Genomic DNA, 14,976 nt, shown 5'->3' on the forward strand with positions numbered 1-14,976 from the left:
TTTGTGAATCTAATTATACAAAATGACATGATGATTTCATTAAAATCATCAATACGATGATTTCACTAAAATCTCCGGCATGAAAATGTGATCATAAAACTTTTTTATTTATAGAGCATATATATATGGCAGACCCTCGTATCCAATTTTTTCCCTTCAAATTTGTCCATTATGCTTATTTTCAACTCCCCGAAGCATGCTGTACCTCACAAGTCACATATACAAAGTATGTGAAAAAATGAGATTGGACGAACCTTGTGGAGAAACCCTTAGGTTTTCGGGGAGTCAAAGTGGATTATTTTCGTGAAATTAGGCAAATAAAAAAAAAAGGGAAATTTCTGAAGAATATTGTGAAAAAAGGAACCGCTTAATTGCACAAAAGAAAAAGTCTCCTTTAGACCTGTTATTTTGAGGTCATATCTAGTATGTCCCGTCCAGTCCGGTCCAGACTCATTTTTTTCACAAATAGTTGATCAAACCGGCTTTTCTAAGAGTTTGGTAACGCTCGCATCTCTTCAAACTCTTTGAATGTGTACACTTCAAGCAAGCAAACTGCAAACGGCTAGCAGAGCTGAGGAACCACAAGGGAACTCTAATAAACTGTCGTCTACAAATACGTTAAAAAACTGTTAAGTTGTGTATGGTGTCATGAATTCAGATGATGATAAACAAGATTGAACAATTTGGCTACTTTTGGGAAACTTTTTAGACCAATAAACCCTGCTGACTCTAGGGTTTAAGTGTATAGCAAACATGCATGGCCAATTAAGGGCCATGCGTGGGTCTAAAAGAGTTGCAGATTAGGTATGACAGGTTCTGTAAGTTTAATGATCAGAAAGCATTTACATTACTTTTAGTTATAATGAAATTAAGTGGAAAGTTGGAATCATTAATTAATTGTTATCTTTTCAAGATTCAATGATTGTGGGACTCGTGAGTAATGCGTTTGATTTACAATATATGAGAAGTGTGCCATCCACAAGGAAGTGAGACACGAGATAACTTAAAGAATGGAAGGAGTGTGGAGTAAAATTCCAACTCTCTACTTTAAATGCTCTCTCATATATAACTTACAGAACATGTTTAAAAAAGAACCCTAAAAAATCAGAAGCTAAGAATTATTGACCCGTTTCAGTAGAGGATCCAGAAATTTAAGTGACTGGGTTCCTAGGGATTATTGACATGCTTAATGTTTGTCTAAAAATTCCAACTATTGTTAGTGGATTTATTTGATTCTTTTTCAACTTAATCAATATGTTCTTTTATAAGTTAATTTAGAGACATATGTTCATTTTATAATTCAGTATATATAGTACTTCCTTAATAATGCAGTATTAGCACAAAGTTCATTTGGACCGGTTTAAACCGGTCGGTTTGAAAAAAAATATTTAAACCATTATTATGGTTTGGTTTATGGTTTAAGAGGTTAAACCATCCAAACTTGACTGTGAACACTCCTACCCATGAGCTGAAATAAAAACAAAAACAAGAAATTCAAGAACACATAAAAGCACAGGCTTGAGGTCAGAAACGAGCCCAAATGGCTAAATCTAACGCAAACCATGCAGGTTTTGTCCAACAACGGTCTGCCTCCATTCACCCCAAACATCATTCTTTATCACTAGTACAAACACTTGATATAATTAGCATTTAACAAATTCAGATCCTAATCAATGGCATGTTTAATTTGGTACGTTTATACATTTTTGACAACAAACAAGACATGCAAACTCTAGTTTTGAATGCAAAACTTCACCTCAAGAGTAGACTCAATCAACTTGGTTTAACTGTTGGCAGAAAGCTTACTTTAATTGAAACAATGACATGCATGGTTAGTTTGCAAACAACACAACAGAACAATGTGATTAATGTTATCATACGATTAATACCATAAAGGACACTCGTAATCATATAAAGACCAGCCTAAATGTTATATATGAACTCTTAATCTATTGGCAGGAACTTGGGTGGGAACAAACTCTAGTTTTGAATGCAGAAGATGCTTACTTCTCTGTGACTAAACAGACACATTACATGTTTAGCATTCAACGAATTCAAATCCCAAACAATGGCCTATGGTACATTAATTTTTGACATAAAAATAAGGCATGCGTTTTATTTCATACACATGAAAATGATTCGATTACAAGTTAAAGTCGTCCACTAGAGCCAATCAGCTTGGTAAGTCCGAAAGTGATGGCCATAGCCATCAAGCCTCCAAAGAGAACCCTAAAACAAGACTTCACTACTGGAGTGCCCCCAAGAATAGAGCCAATCCATCCGAAAAGCACAAGTGCTAAGCTCACAGCCCCTACTACCACTCCCAACCTCACCTTATGGTCACCTATGAAGGAAGCAGCAAGTAACGGAACAATCGCACCTAGAGAAAATGCAAGAGCTGATGCTACAGCTGCCTGCGTAGGATTTGGCAGCTGTTCTTTCTTTTTTTCTTCAGGATTTTCTATGGTTCTACCCTCTCTCTTCATTTGAGCCACTTCTACATCTAATTGAGAATATACTGAAACAAACTCTCCTATTGCCATACTGCATGCACCTGCAACTAGTCCGGCAAACCCCGAAATAATCATGGCTTTGGCATCATGGTTCACAGCTCCAACACCCATCATCAGAGATGCAACAGAAACCAAACCATCATTTGCTCCCAAGATTGCTGCACGGAGCCACTGTCCCCTTTGAGAGTAATCAAAGCCTTCCTCTGCTGCCAATTGGCATTGTTTTGGGTGAGATTGGTTTTCTGGAATAGGAACACTTGAATCATTTTGAGCAGTAGCCATGAAGGTGAAAGAGGAAGCAAAATATTGTACTCAAAGGATGAAGGGGATGAGGAATTGAAACTTGCTTGTTGTGGAAAGAGTCCCCCCTAGAGAAGATATATATAGAGGACAGACAAAGAAAGTGATATATATATATATATATATATATAATTTAAATTTTAAATTACAATTTATATTCTTATAATTAGTTATTTTTTTATTTTTCATTTTACACCCTTATCATATTAATATGTATAATTGTATATGAACTAAAATACATTGAAAAATACATTTCTTTTTTAACAAATTACACCATTATAACCGTTTCGTTGGTACATTCAAAATAAGTGCTAATATCGAATATTTAGATTTAATCATATTATTATATATCATAAATACTAGGAAATATTTTTAATAATCACACTTTATATCCACATAATTATTTTTTATTATGTTTTCTATCTTTTATCTTTTTATTTTCCACCATTATTTTATAAATATAACAATTATATATTAACAAAAATACATTTAAAATATGTTTTTTTAGAAATTACACCTAATAGTTTCTTGTCTATATATTTAAATTGAGCTTAATATTAAATATTTTTGGATATCTTTTGTACAAATTGTGACTGATATTAAGAACATATAATCGGAGAACGAGAAATTAGCGAAATGAAAAAATGGGTTCTAAAAATGAGAATGAGACTCAACGAAGGTAAATATAAAAAAAATCATATTATATAGAAATATAAATCAAATTTTACCAAAACTATATAATAATTAAAATAATGATCATAAAGATTATTTTTAATATGTTTTAAGACATAATTAAATTTAATTATAGTACTAAATATACATATTTCAGTTAATATATTATTAATTAATTAATATAATTAGTTTACAAAATAGAAAATAGAAAAGTAAAGAGAGTAATAGACAAATATCAAAGGGGTTAAAAACAATAAAATTTAAAAATATATGGGTTAAAATGAAAATTATGAAAAGGATTAAAAACTGAAAATAAGATTACATAGTTTTTAGTGTGTGTGTTTTTTTTGTATTTTAGTGTAAAAGTGTATAAAAAATGGTAGGTTTTTATAAGAGATGATATGAATAGAATTTGTGTAATTATATTGATCAAATTCTTTGATATGCAAAAACAATAACATGGTTACAACCTTTGAGGTGGGACTTGCATTTTAAAAACTAATCCCAGTGGAGAAGTAAAGGCTTCACCACCTGTTCATGGTCGCATCTTTGTTGATAATTTTTGTGAAATTATCGGACCTACTGTATTTAATTGTATTTATAAGAGAATATGAGGCTGTTAGTTTAAGCTATAACATGGGTCACGAGGTGTATAGTGTATATTTGTGTAAACTAATTAGAATTCGGGATCGCTGGATGGCACCATATGGCGGGGTCGCACCCCCTTGTGGGGTTCCAGGGTTAAGTAGTCACTAATCTATTTGTCAAACACTAGTGATTTAGATGGTTTAATTAGTGAGTTTAGGTAACCGATGAATGTTTCAGCATTCAGCTAGGTGATAGTTTGCCACTGAGGTTTAGTTAACGTGCAACTAGCTAATGGTTTACCACTAATGATGGTTTGCCACTTATATGTTAGCTAGCGTTCAACTAGATGTTGATGGTTAGCCCCCAAGGTTCAGCTAGCTGATGATGATTCCACTTCTGGATGGATGGTTCATTGCTCAGCTAGCTAGCTAATGATGCTTCAGCCTCCGTATCAGGGGCAGATCTACTCATAGAGTGGGGGTGCACGGGCACCCGCTCGATCCTCCCGTTGTACTGAAAATCTTTTACCAGTCGTAACTGTGCACCCGTTTAATTTTAAAGTGTGCTTTAATATGTTTTTAAAACTAAACTTGAAATAGGAGAGTGAGGTTATTGGAATGGTTGTAGCACTACTCGCATTCTTTAAGGTCATAGGTTTACATCTTTTTGACAACAATTTCTATATTTATATATTTAAAAAAAAGGAAATAAATATGCAACAAAAAATTTAACTCCTCAATTATAAAATAGCAAAGTCTTACCAATTAACTACAACTATTTTTCATTTACATTTGTCTCAATCTTACTTTTACTTTTCTTAAGAGATCGTTTACCCAAATGCTTACCCGATACGTGCTTACAGTAAGAGTCTAACACTATAATTTATTTTATTGGATAAGATTGTAGTACATCAAAACGTATCTTATGCAACAATTTTTCTAGTAAACGCTTACCCGAGTAAGAGTCGTCACTCTCACTTACCGGATAAGACTCTCCATCCTTATTATCACTCTTACCGGATAAGATTCTTGGCTCTTGCCATGTTCATCCAGTGAGAAAAATTGCCTGGTAAGTACTTACCGGGTAAACGTTCAGTAAACGGCCCTTAGTATTTTCTTCTTATCTCCCCATTAATCTTAAATTTGATTCTTGTCTCGTTCTAATGACAATACATGTTTATTCGAAATAACTTGAAAAGAATTAAAATTAATTACATTTAAAATTCATATTTTGTATAAGTTTTTATTTTTAATTTTTTTGATGATACTTAAAAATCGGTTATTTTTCCTCCATCCATGATGTCATCAAACATATTTATGTAAAAAATTTATGAAATTATATTTTGTTGTTACATTTATTGACCGTCATGAAATGAACCAAAAAAAATTCCCCATAAAGATAGAATTCGGCCGAGAATATGCCGAGTGTAAGATGTAGTGTTGCGTTTTGCTCAAAAAGTCAAAGTCAGTTTCATTTGTAAAAATGTATTATATCAAATAGACATAATTGAATTTTCCTCGATCAAACCGTATTGACTTTTCCCTAAGTTAAGCCGCGACTTTATTGGCCTTTGATTGACCTTAAAGGTGCATTCGTTCAGAAAAATTTTTGGATCCGTCACTGCTCCGTATGGATATAATCTTATCAATTTGGTAACTGCCTTTATGAAAATGCTCATTTCGTATTTCCACCATTCATTTTTCAATAAGGAGTTATTCTCGGCATTAATATAATATCAATTATAATTCTCTTGGTTAAAAAAATTAAAAAAAAAGGTAACAATTTCTACCAAAATCAGAACGAATATTTAAGATTATCCTCAAATTAATTTCATAATACCAAAACTGATTTGGGCCTAAACCCTAGTTCTTCACTCACGAGTTTTCCCAACTAATCCACACAGATAAAATCCAAGTATGAGATTTGTGCAACCAAGACAACTAATTTTTTTTAGCCAATAATTGCCACATACCATGTCAACTACATCATCAACTAATTAATTATACCTTGTTCTCAACTATTTTCGTCTTTCGGTTAAGTATTTTAACTTGTATCCTATACCGTATATATGCCACTATAGTCCCCTACCAGATGGCACATATATACAGACTCCATTATTCTGATTCTGATTCACTAATACTCTTGGTTTCCTTCGTTCTCACAATATTAATTATTTCATCTTCTAATTTATTTCTACCAACAGAGACCATATGTCATGCTAATTAGTTAAGTTCTCAACAAGAACGCTACCATAAGAAACCATAGCAGAGCAAGTACAAGTACTAATTAGTAACATAACAAAAATGTGTTCCTCGTCATTAATATGTATGCGTTAGGAACAAAAACATGGAATGGAATCATGTTATCACGTAGCAAGTATAGTCTCTGAAAGTTTAGTTTACGGCAATAAAAGTACGTAGGCAGATAAAATAGTATAAGAATTCGCATAATTCTTGGTATAATCTGAACAAACTTCCCTTATAAATTACGAAACTATGCATGCTTAGCCTAATAAAAGAAGTCCAATATCATTATAAAGTAACTTGCACAACCATACCAGCCAAGAAGGGAAAAAGGAAGTAGAACTCCTAATTAAGAAGGTGGTGAGCTGGATAGGATACCACTTATAGCAAATCATGAGAGATTTGGGAACTTCAGTAATATATTAAACTGAAAGGAGTGTGCATTCCACACTAAAGTTGCAAAGAAAATAGTTATATAATCTAAGGACTGTGGAATCCACACGATCAAGCCAACCCACCTCCATAAACAATGAAAAAAGCCCTTTAATTTCTTATGTCTAATGGGACGATGCAATGGTCACTATGTTTTTGTACTCTTGATGCTGGGAATCTAACACTAAGACATACTTAACTAATTGCAGGAACTGGGGCAGTGGCCACCTTAAGTTGTACCTAATTTTCTCAATGCTCTTTCTCAAGATGATCGATAAAGTCAGAGTCGGTCCTGGGGTTTATCATGTTTTGGGTGAGAAGGTAAGATAATGCCCCCACTGTTTAAAAACTATAAACGAGACATACTACTTTTTAAAGGGTTTGGAATCTAATCAAGCTAGACATCTCATACCTAAGCTGATTTTTGTTGTTGTTATTGAATGATAATGTATTTTTTGTAATGCATATCTTATGATTATATAATATTATAATGTAATATCAAGTTAAATTGAACTTTAGAAACTTGCATACAATGATAGTTGTGCTCAAACTAATTGTATATGACTATATAAAGATGTTTAGTTTGTCTTAAAACTTAGGAAAACTTAATATTACACGTGTATTATAATTTTAGATATCTAAACATCCTTGAATAACGAGTGTTATGTAGTTTAAACAACCATATATAGCCTTAGGCAACAAACCACGTTATGTGTGACAACAAAATTGGAATTACGAGATTCAATATCGAATCAAGAAATATAATACAAAATAAAAAAATAATATTCGAGAATCATATTTATGACTATGAAAATCATAAAAAATAGTTGAAATTATGATCTAAATTATTTAATGGTTTGATTTTAGAAAATATAACAAAAGATATTTGTGGTTTCGAGTTGAAATTAGCTAGTTCTCTAAATATATAGTTTTATGTAGAGTTTGATCTTATTAATTCCATGCAAAAAAAAAAAAAAATGTTTGGCAAAAAGAATAATAAACTTACAAATATTATCACATGATTTTCGAAACAAAAATACATAGAAAGTATTAATTGTTGAATATGATTAATTTTATTTTAGATGAATAAATGTTTCTATGAAAACAAGACAAAAATGGAAAAAAAGAAATGCAAGGAAGAAAAAAATGAATTCGAGAAAACTAATAAAATTAAAATAGGAGAAAAAAAATCAAAATGTATTAATAGCTTAGTGGTAAGGAAATGTTTATGTATGTTTGAGGTTTAGAGTTTGAGTCTTCTAGTTGCCACTTTGCAACTTTTTTTATTAGTAACAATATCACTGAGTTTTAATTGATGCCCTGGGCTGTCGCCCGGCTCGCTTGGGATGGCCCTAGATAAAGTATCTCGATCAATCAAGATTTGTTTGTGCCTTCGTATAAATACAACAATAAAAGAGAGATTATTGCTACAAAAAGGAAACTAAATATACACTTATTTAACAAAGAATAATCTAGAAGATTACTTACAATTATTCTATCACACCCCACAGTCAAAGGTTGTCATAAAAATCTGCAAATAGAATCAACCGTAGTCCCTTTGGATTTACCATTCAGTACTAGAGATAGAAAGATCATTCAAATTTAATACCTAAGTTAAGGTTGTAGGATTATTTGAGGATGAAGTCTCAGCTTGTTCATCTTTGACTTCCTTGATGTTGGCCATAAGACAAAGATAGGTCGTGTCTTCCTCATCTGAAGATGATTCGTCAGATGAATCAGTCCAATCATGTTCTTCAGTGATGAGTCATTTGCCTTTACGCTGATAGTTCTTCATCTTCTTCTACTTCTCCTTTAGTTTCAGATATTTATCATCTTTTGGTTTGAAGAAGGATGAAGTAGAAGCTGGTTTCGTAGCTCTTTTAGACCTGCATTTACTTGCAAAGTGTCCTTTGTGTTCACAGTTATAGCAGATCGTTGAAGCTTAAACAAATAAGAGTTGATTTTGGCTTGTCAGGGATGGTTAGATTAGGAGGTCTACAGAAGTTGTTTTTTCTAGCGAATCTTCAAAATAAGTTCGTAAGAAGAGCTAGTGACTCATCAAACTCTGAAAATCAACGTCAGTTAAGTCCTTAGAGTTAGAAGGACCTAACTCAGTAATTGTGAGAGAGGGAGTAGTCAGTCTCTGAGAGTAAAGCTACAGAAGAGTTTTTTTTTTGACTTCTTTGAATCTCTTTTTCAGCTGGCGAGATTGCTCATGATTGAGCAAAATCCCATATACAGTGATGAGAGAGAGAAGACATGTCTTGACATTTTGAGACACATGATATGGCATGATTCTAGAGAACATTCTAACAATTTTGTCAGTGTCTCAGAGTTGGAATATTTTTCTTCAAGCGGTCCTGAGGTTTATGAGTAGGCAGTTAAAACTCTGATGTACTTCAGACAAAGATTCACTTTTACCACAAATGAATGATAGTTCATCTTCAATCAAAACAAGCTCCGTTAATTTTTTCTTAGACAAAAAGTCATGCAAGAGAAGAGGAAGGGGAGGTTTGGATAATTTTTGGAGGAGGGATGAGAGATTGGAATGTTGCCCTGATCTTCTAATCCTTTCCTTCTATTTAATAATCAACCTTTCGAACTTTTTAGGCCTTTAAGCTCTTTTTTTATCCAATTAAATATAATTAAGTCCGTAATTATTATTTAACTCTCCTAGTTTAATTAACACTACAACAAAATTGGGTTTATGGGACACTCCCAATCTCTAAGCGTCCCAATAGACCTCTTTATAGGACTTAGGGCCCGTTTACCAATTTTTTTTGTTAAGTGCTGATTCGAGTAAGAGGTCTGACTGTGGTAAGAGGTCTAACTGGAGTAAGTGCTTATTTGATTTTCTTGTTTACCAAACATTTTATATTAAGTGCTGATTGAGTTAAAAAGACTATTATATCATTCTTTCTGGAGTAAGTGTTGATTGAAAATTATTGTTTACCATATGTATTGTATTAAGTGGTAACATAAAATGAAAAGAACCCAATAATCAAGTTGAAGAGATCATGAAATTACAAACAAAAAAGCTTCATTTTTACAGATTGAAGATGCATTCAAGAACCCCATTTTTGCCTCTCTTTTTTTAACATCAAATCTAATCCACACACATACACACACACACACTCACATACACACATACACARAGAGAAATTAACATAAACAAAATCCTGAAGATGAAAACATCCTTAAAAAGAGACTGAAAAGGGGAAGAATTTTCAAGAAAACCCACCAAGAAAACCACTTGATTCACACATAAATGCAAACAGAAACCAATTTGGAGGAAAGAAATCACAGAAAATTATCAATCTTGAAGATGAAAACATCCTCAAAAAGAGACTGAAAAAAGGGAAGAATTTTTCAAGAAAACCAATTGATTCACACATAAACACAAACATAAACCAATTTGGAGAAAGAAATCACAGAGAAGTATCAATCTTGAAGATGAAAACATCCTTAAAATTAAAGATCCTTAAAAAGGGAATAATTTTTCAAGAAAACACACCAAGAAAACCAATTGATTCACACACAAACACACCCAGAAACCAATTTGGAGAACGAAATCACATAAAAAAGTATCAATCAAACCTTATCTTACAAGCTTTTCTTTCTGGGTCATTTGGGAAAAATGAGAAAGAATATAAAGAGAGAAGACAGCAAAATATATAGCTACACCACCCACTCACACATAAAAAAGAAAGCATCAGGTTCTTCTCTCCACCAAAAAGCAAAACTTGAACCATTGACACCACTGATTCACCTTCCATCAATGAATATGCATGTTAGTGTGTGATTGTGTGAGAGATCAATGGGTGATTAATAAATCTCATCTTTTTTAATTTGTTCATTTACAAACTCTAATTCTCATGATTATGGCAGTGACATTTTTCTACATCATGACAAAAATCTAACGCAAACCCATCAACAAAAACTTGAAAAGATGAAATAAATTTGAACATACAAGAACAGGAGTTTTAGCATTCCTATCAAGATTGAAGATTCTAAACCCCAAAAAAACAGAGAAATGACCAAATGAGATTGTACAAAATCCAGATAACAAAGAACACCCACTTGATGTTATGAAATGCAAATGGTACAGATTGAAGAAAGGAAAAAGAGAAGAAGTAAAAACAAACCCATATCATTGATATAATCGATCCATTAAGGAGGATAATACCAAACAGCCATGTAAACTTGATCAAATAGATGAGTAAACTTGCAGCAACATAAATCAAGGAACGAAAGAAGAATTAAGTAATCAATTACCAAATTTATGATATTAGACATCAAGAAAAAGAAGAAGAAATCGAAAAGAAAGAGATGAGAAACAAACCATACCTGAAGCAAGCAGCGCCCTGTTTGTTTGAAGAAGAGATCAGTAGGTTAAGGTTTTAGATGGAGAGGGTAGATAAGGAAACCATACCTCTTACCACGGTAAGATTCAAAATTTTCTCTGACCCCAATAAGAGGACGGTCAGAGGTAATAAGACTTATTGCTGATTTTGCTGTTAGGTAAACACTTTTACCTCTTACCCGGGTAAGCATCTCTTAACGGGTAAGAGGTGGTAAGAGATTAGTATACAGGACCTTAGTTTATAGGACCAAAAAAATAAAGTGTCATATCTAAAGGTGTTGTAATAAGTTTATATGACCTTTTCTGACGTCGTAATAAGTTTTTAGGACACTTTTAATACAAAGTGTCATATTCTCAACTTTATAGGACACTATTTGAAAAATTGTCTTATAAAAACAAGTGTCCTATAAAAAATTGAGTTTATAGGACACTTTCTCAAGTGTCCTATAAAGTTGCTAATGCGACACTTTGTATTAAAAATGTCCTAAAAAACTTGTTAAGACGCTCAAAAGCATCATATAAACGTATTACAACACCTTTGAATATGACACTTTATATTTTGGTCCTATAAATTAAGTCTTATAAAAAGGTTTATCGGGACACTTAGAGATTGGGGGTGTCCTATAAACTCAATTTTGTTGTAGTGTAATAATAAAACTTTTTAATTAATTAATTAGTTAATCACATGGATCTAATTAATTACCTCACTTTATTTCTTAGACACTATCTAGACTCGTTTAGCCAAATAATTCATAAATGAACTTTTACTCGTTCTGATTGAATAATATATATATATATATATATATATATCACACACCCATATATATATATATATATATATTATTTGATTGACATCTTTATTGCTTTTTTTGTGTGCAACTCCATTGGTAATATGTAATTAGTACTATAATTAATATCAAAAAGTCTTGTTCTTTGTACATAAAACCAACACTTAGGGGCAATATGAATATTCTACAAAAATTGGAATATAAATAGTTTATGTTTGGCGAACTCAAGATCATGAGTACATTATTTAACTTGTAGATTGGTTTGTAAAGACATTGATAGGTACTTGAAGATATCATTGAGCCCTATAGACTTTCTTGCCCAAGATACTAATGACATCTATAAATTAAATGTAACTTAGATCGGTCAAGAAGCAAGTTGGACGTCCATCTCTTAGGCAACCTACGTAAATTTACAAATACATTTTATTACAATACAAAACTTTGAAATACAAAGAAATCATATCATACCTAAACTCAAACTATTTAACATGGAAAAAGACTAAACGCAAAGCTTTATCACTTCAGGTTTATTCATATTTTCAAACGACTCCTTCAACTCCTGAATATCACAAACTAAACCCGATTAATGTATTTTGATATCAGATTTGTCAAGATTGAATGAATGTCCGTACTCATCCAAAGAATCTTTCACAGATAAGTCAACAGGGACGGACCCAGAAATTTTTTCAAACGGTGGCACCATATAATTAATATAGTATAATATACATCTAAAAATAATTATAAAAAATATGGTTTTTATAGTACCGATAGGGCTGTAAACGAACCGAACGTTCAGCAAACCGTTCGTGAACCGTTCGGCGGGAAGTTCGTTTATTTAATAAATGAACGAACATGAACTATTTTTTTGTTCGTTTAGTTAAACGAACGAACATGAACAAGAGTCTCGTTTGTTCATTTACCGTTCGTTTATATATTAAGTTTAATATATTATCTTTTATTTATTTACTTTGAATTCAAATAATATTTATTTATGTTTGTTTATGTTCGTTTAGCCTGTTCGTTCGTTTACGTTCGTTTAGCATGTTTACGAACGAACACGAACACACCTTATTTCTAAACGAATGAATACGAACACATAGATTTTCGTTCGTTTACCGTTCGTGTTCGTTCGTTTGTTCGGTTAAGTTAAACGAACGAACATGAACAAGCCTCCGTTCGTGTTTGTTCGGTTCGTTTACAGCCCTAAGTACCGATAAACAACTTCTAAACTTGTACCCGACGCGTCTTCATCTTTTGAAAACGGTCAATATATACCCAAAAATAATTACAAAAAGTATGGTTTTGGTTATTTGGGCTTTGTTTTGTTTGGGTTTTAGTTGCACCATTTGGATTTCTGGGAAATACAGTAGCACCTTCTAAAATGATACGGTAGCACCTTCTAAAATGATACGGTAGCACCGTTAACAAACCTAAATTTTTTACCCTTCGGCGGCGAAATAATACGGTGACACGTGCCACCCATGCCACCACATCAGGTCCGCCCATGTAAGTCAACACAAGTTAGTAGCTCAACACCAAATTCTTCAAATCAACATCAATCTTTTCATCACATCTACAACGGATTTTCAACCCAATGTTCAAAAGATTTACATACAAACTTTTCCATGAAATGATTCAACAATTTACCGAAAAATGTTTAACTAGTAATTTCTTCTCAACATCAGCACTTGTTACAAACATCTCTTATAAACTTTTCATGTATTTGCATAGCCTTTCTCTTCTCTTCTTGTCTTTGATATGTCTTTGATGATATTTCTCCCCCTCATGAGGATTGAACATCACGAGTTATTACATACTAGAATTCCTCCCCATGTACATTGTTGATCCTATATCTACAACAAATCAAGAATTAAGACTGTAATTGAGAGATTGTAGATGAAGAAATTGATGAATCGGCCAGATTCTTTATTAATAGAAAGCAGGAAATACAATCTCTCTAGAAGCTTTAGTCGAATCTCATGGAATAGAATAAAAATGAAGAACTAACAATTCTAGCCCATTCACTTATTTATAGGTGATATATTCAATGTAAGCCCAATGCCCGTAGCCAATTACAAGAAATATTGCAATACAATACAATAGATTGCTTTAATAAAACTTTCATATTATTTAGGACAATTTTGGTCCTAACAATCCCCCCAAAGTTTTATAAAGCAAGCATATCTTAAGCTTTCAGGTCTTCTCCCCTCACTTTCTTTGAGAAAACTTTGGTGTGTCCAGATTTAATATAATCTTCAAGCTCCTCCCCGAATAAAACTCTTATCCTTTAGTGTCAACTTTGAAATAAGATCCAATGTGAATCCAGCACCACTTATTGCACAAAGTACAACTTCAACTGCAGACAACTCAACATAGTCCTTGAACCTCTGAATTATTGTCGGTCCACAAGCAATTAATTCATCCAACTATATGGATAGATAATGTGCGAGTTATGTGACATTGCAGTGCAAACAGTCTAAAAGTTCCCGTGTATCAAGAATAATAAGAATAGATTAAGAACAAAGAGTGTACGAGCGGTCAAAGGTTTCGATCTTTTATTGAAGATGAAAAAGTGCAGAGCAATTTGCTTACAACTCGAATAATTGAATGAATCATTATTGAAAAGAACAATATTCCTATCTATATAAAGAATCAATAAAATAAATAAACAATGAAACTGAATCCTGTAAACAAGGAGAGATAATCTCTATCGCAAATAAGGATCGGCATCATCCTCTCATTCAGAGTTAGAATAACTCTGAACTTAAGGTCTTCAGATTTCACACTTGGCACTCTTCGGGTCTTCTCTTGAAATAATCTTGAAGATTGTCTCTGCCCAAATACTAAAACTAGAAATAAGGAGAGCTTTGTTTTGAAAAATGAATCAATCGGCCTTACGACTACTAGGGCTGTAAACGAACCGAACGTTCAGCGAACCGTTCGTGAACCGTTCGGCGGGAAGTTCGTTTATGTTCGTTTATTTAATAAATGAACGAACATGAACAAAAAATTTTGTTCGTTTAGTTAAACGAACGAACATGAACAAGAGTCTCGTTCGTTCATTTATGTTCGTGAAC

General features: G+C 32.6%; 1 protein-coding gene across 1 annotated transcript; it reads right to left on the reverse strand.

Moving 5' to 3' along the window:
- Window positions 1–1,978: 1,978 nt before the first annotated feature.
- On the reverse strand, window positions 1,979–2,861 carry LOC112507473 (vacuolar iron transporter homolog 4-like). The gene has a single exon (XM_025112076.1). The coding sequence runs from the start codon at window positions 2,793–2,795 to the stop codon at window positions 2,151–2,153; it is 645 nt and encodes a 214-aa protein (XP_024967844.1). The 5' UTR covers window positions 2,796–2,861; the 3' UTR covers window positions 1,979–2,150.
- Between the last annotated feature and the right edge of the window lie 12,115 nt (window positions 2,862–14,976).

The sequence above is a fragment of the Cynara cardunculus genome (genome assembly GCF_001531365.2).
Source record: "Cynara cardunculus var. scolymus isolate 2C chromosome LG 2, CcrdV1, whole genome shotgun sequence".
Lineage (NCBI taxonomy): Eukaryota > Viridiplantae > Streptophyta > Magnoliopsida > Asterales > Asteraceae > Cynara > Cynara cardunculus.

Coding starts and splice junctions, on each gene's coding strand:
- LOC112507473 (XM_025112076.1), bottom strand. CDS start 2,795: ATGGCTACTGCTCAAAATGATTCAAGTGTTCCTATTCCAGAAAACCAA.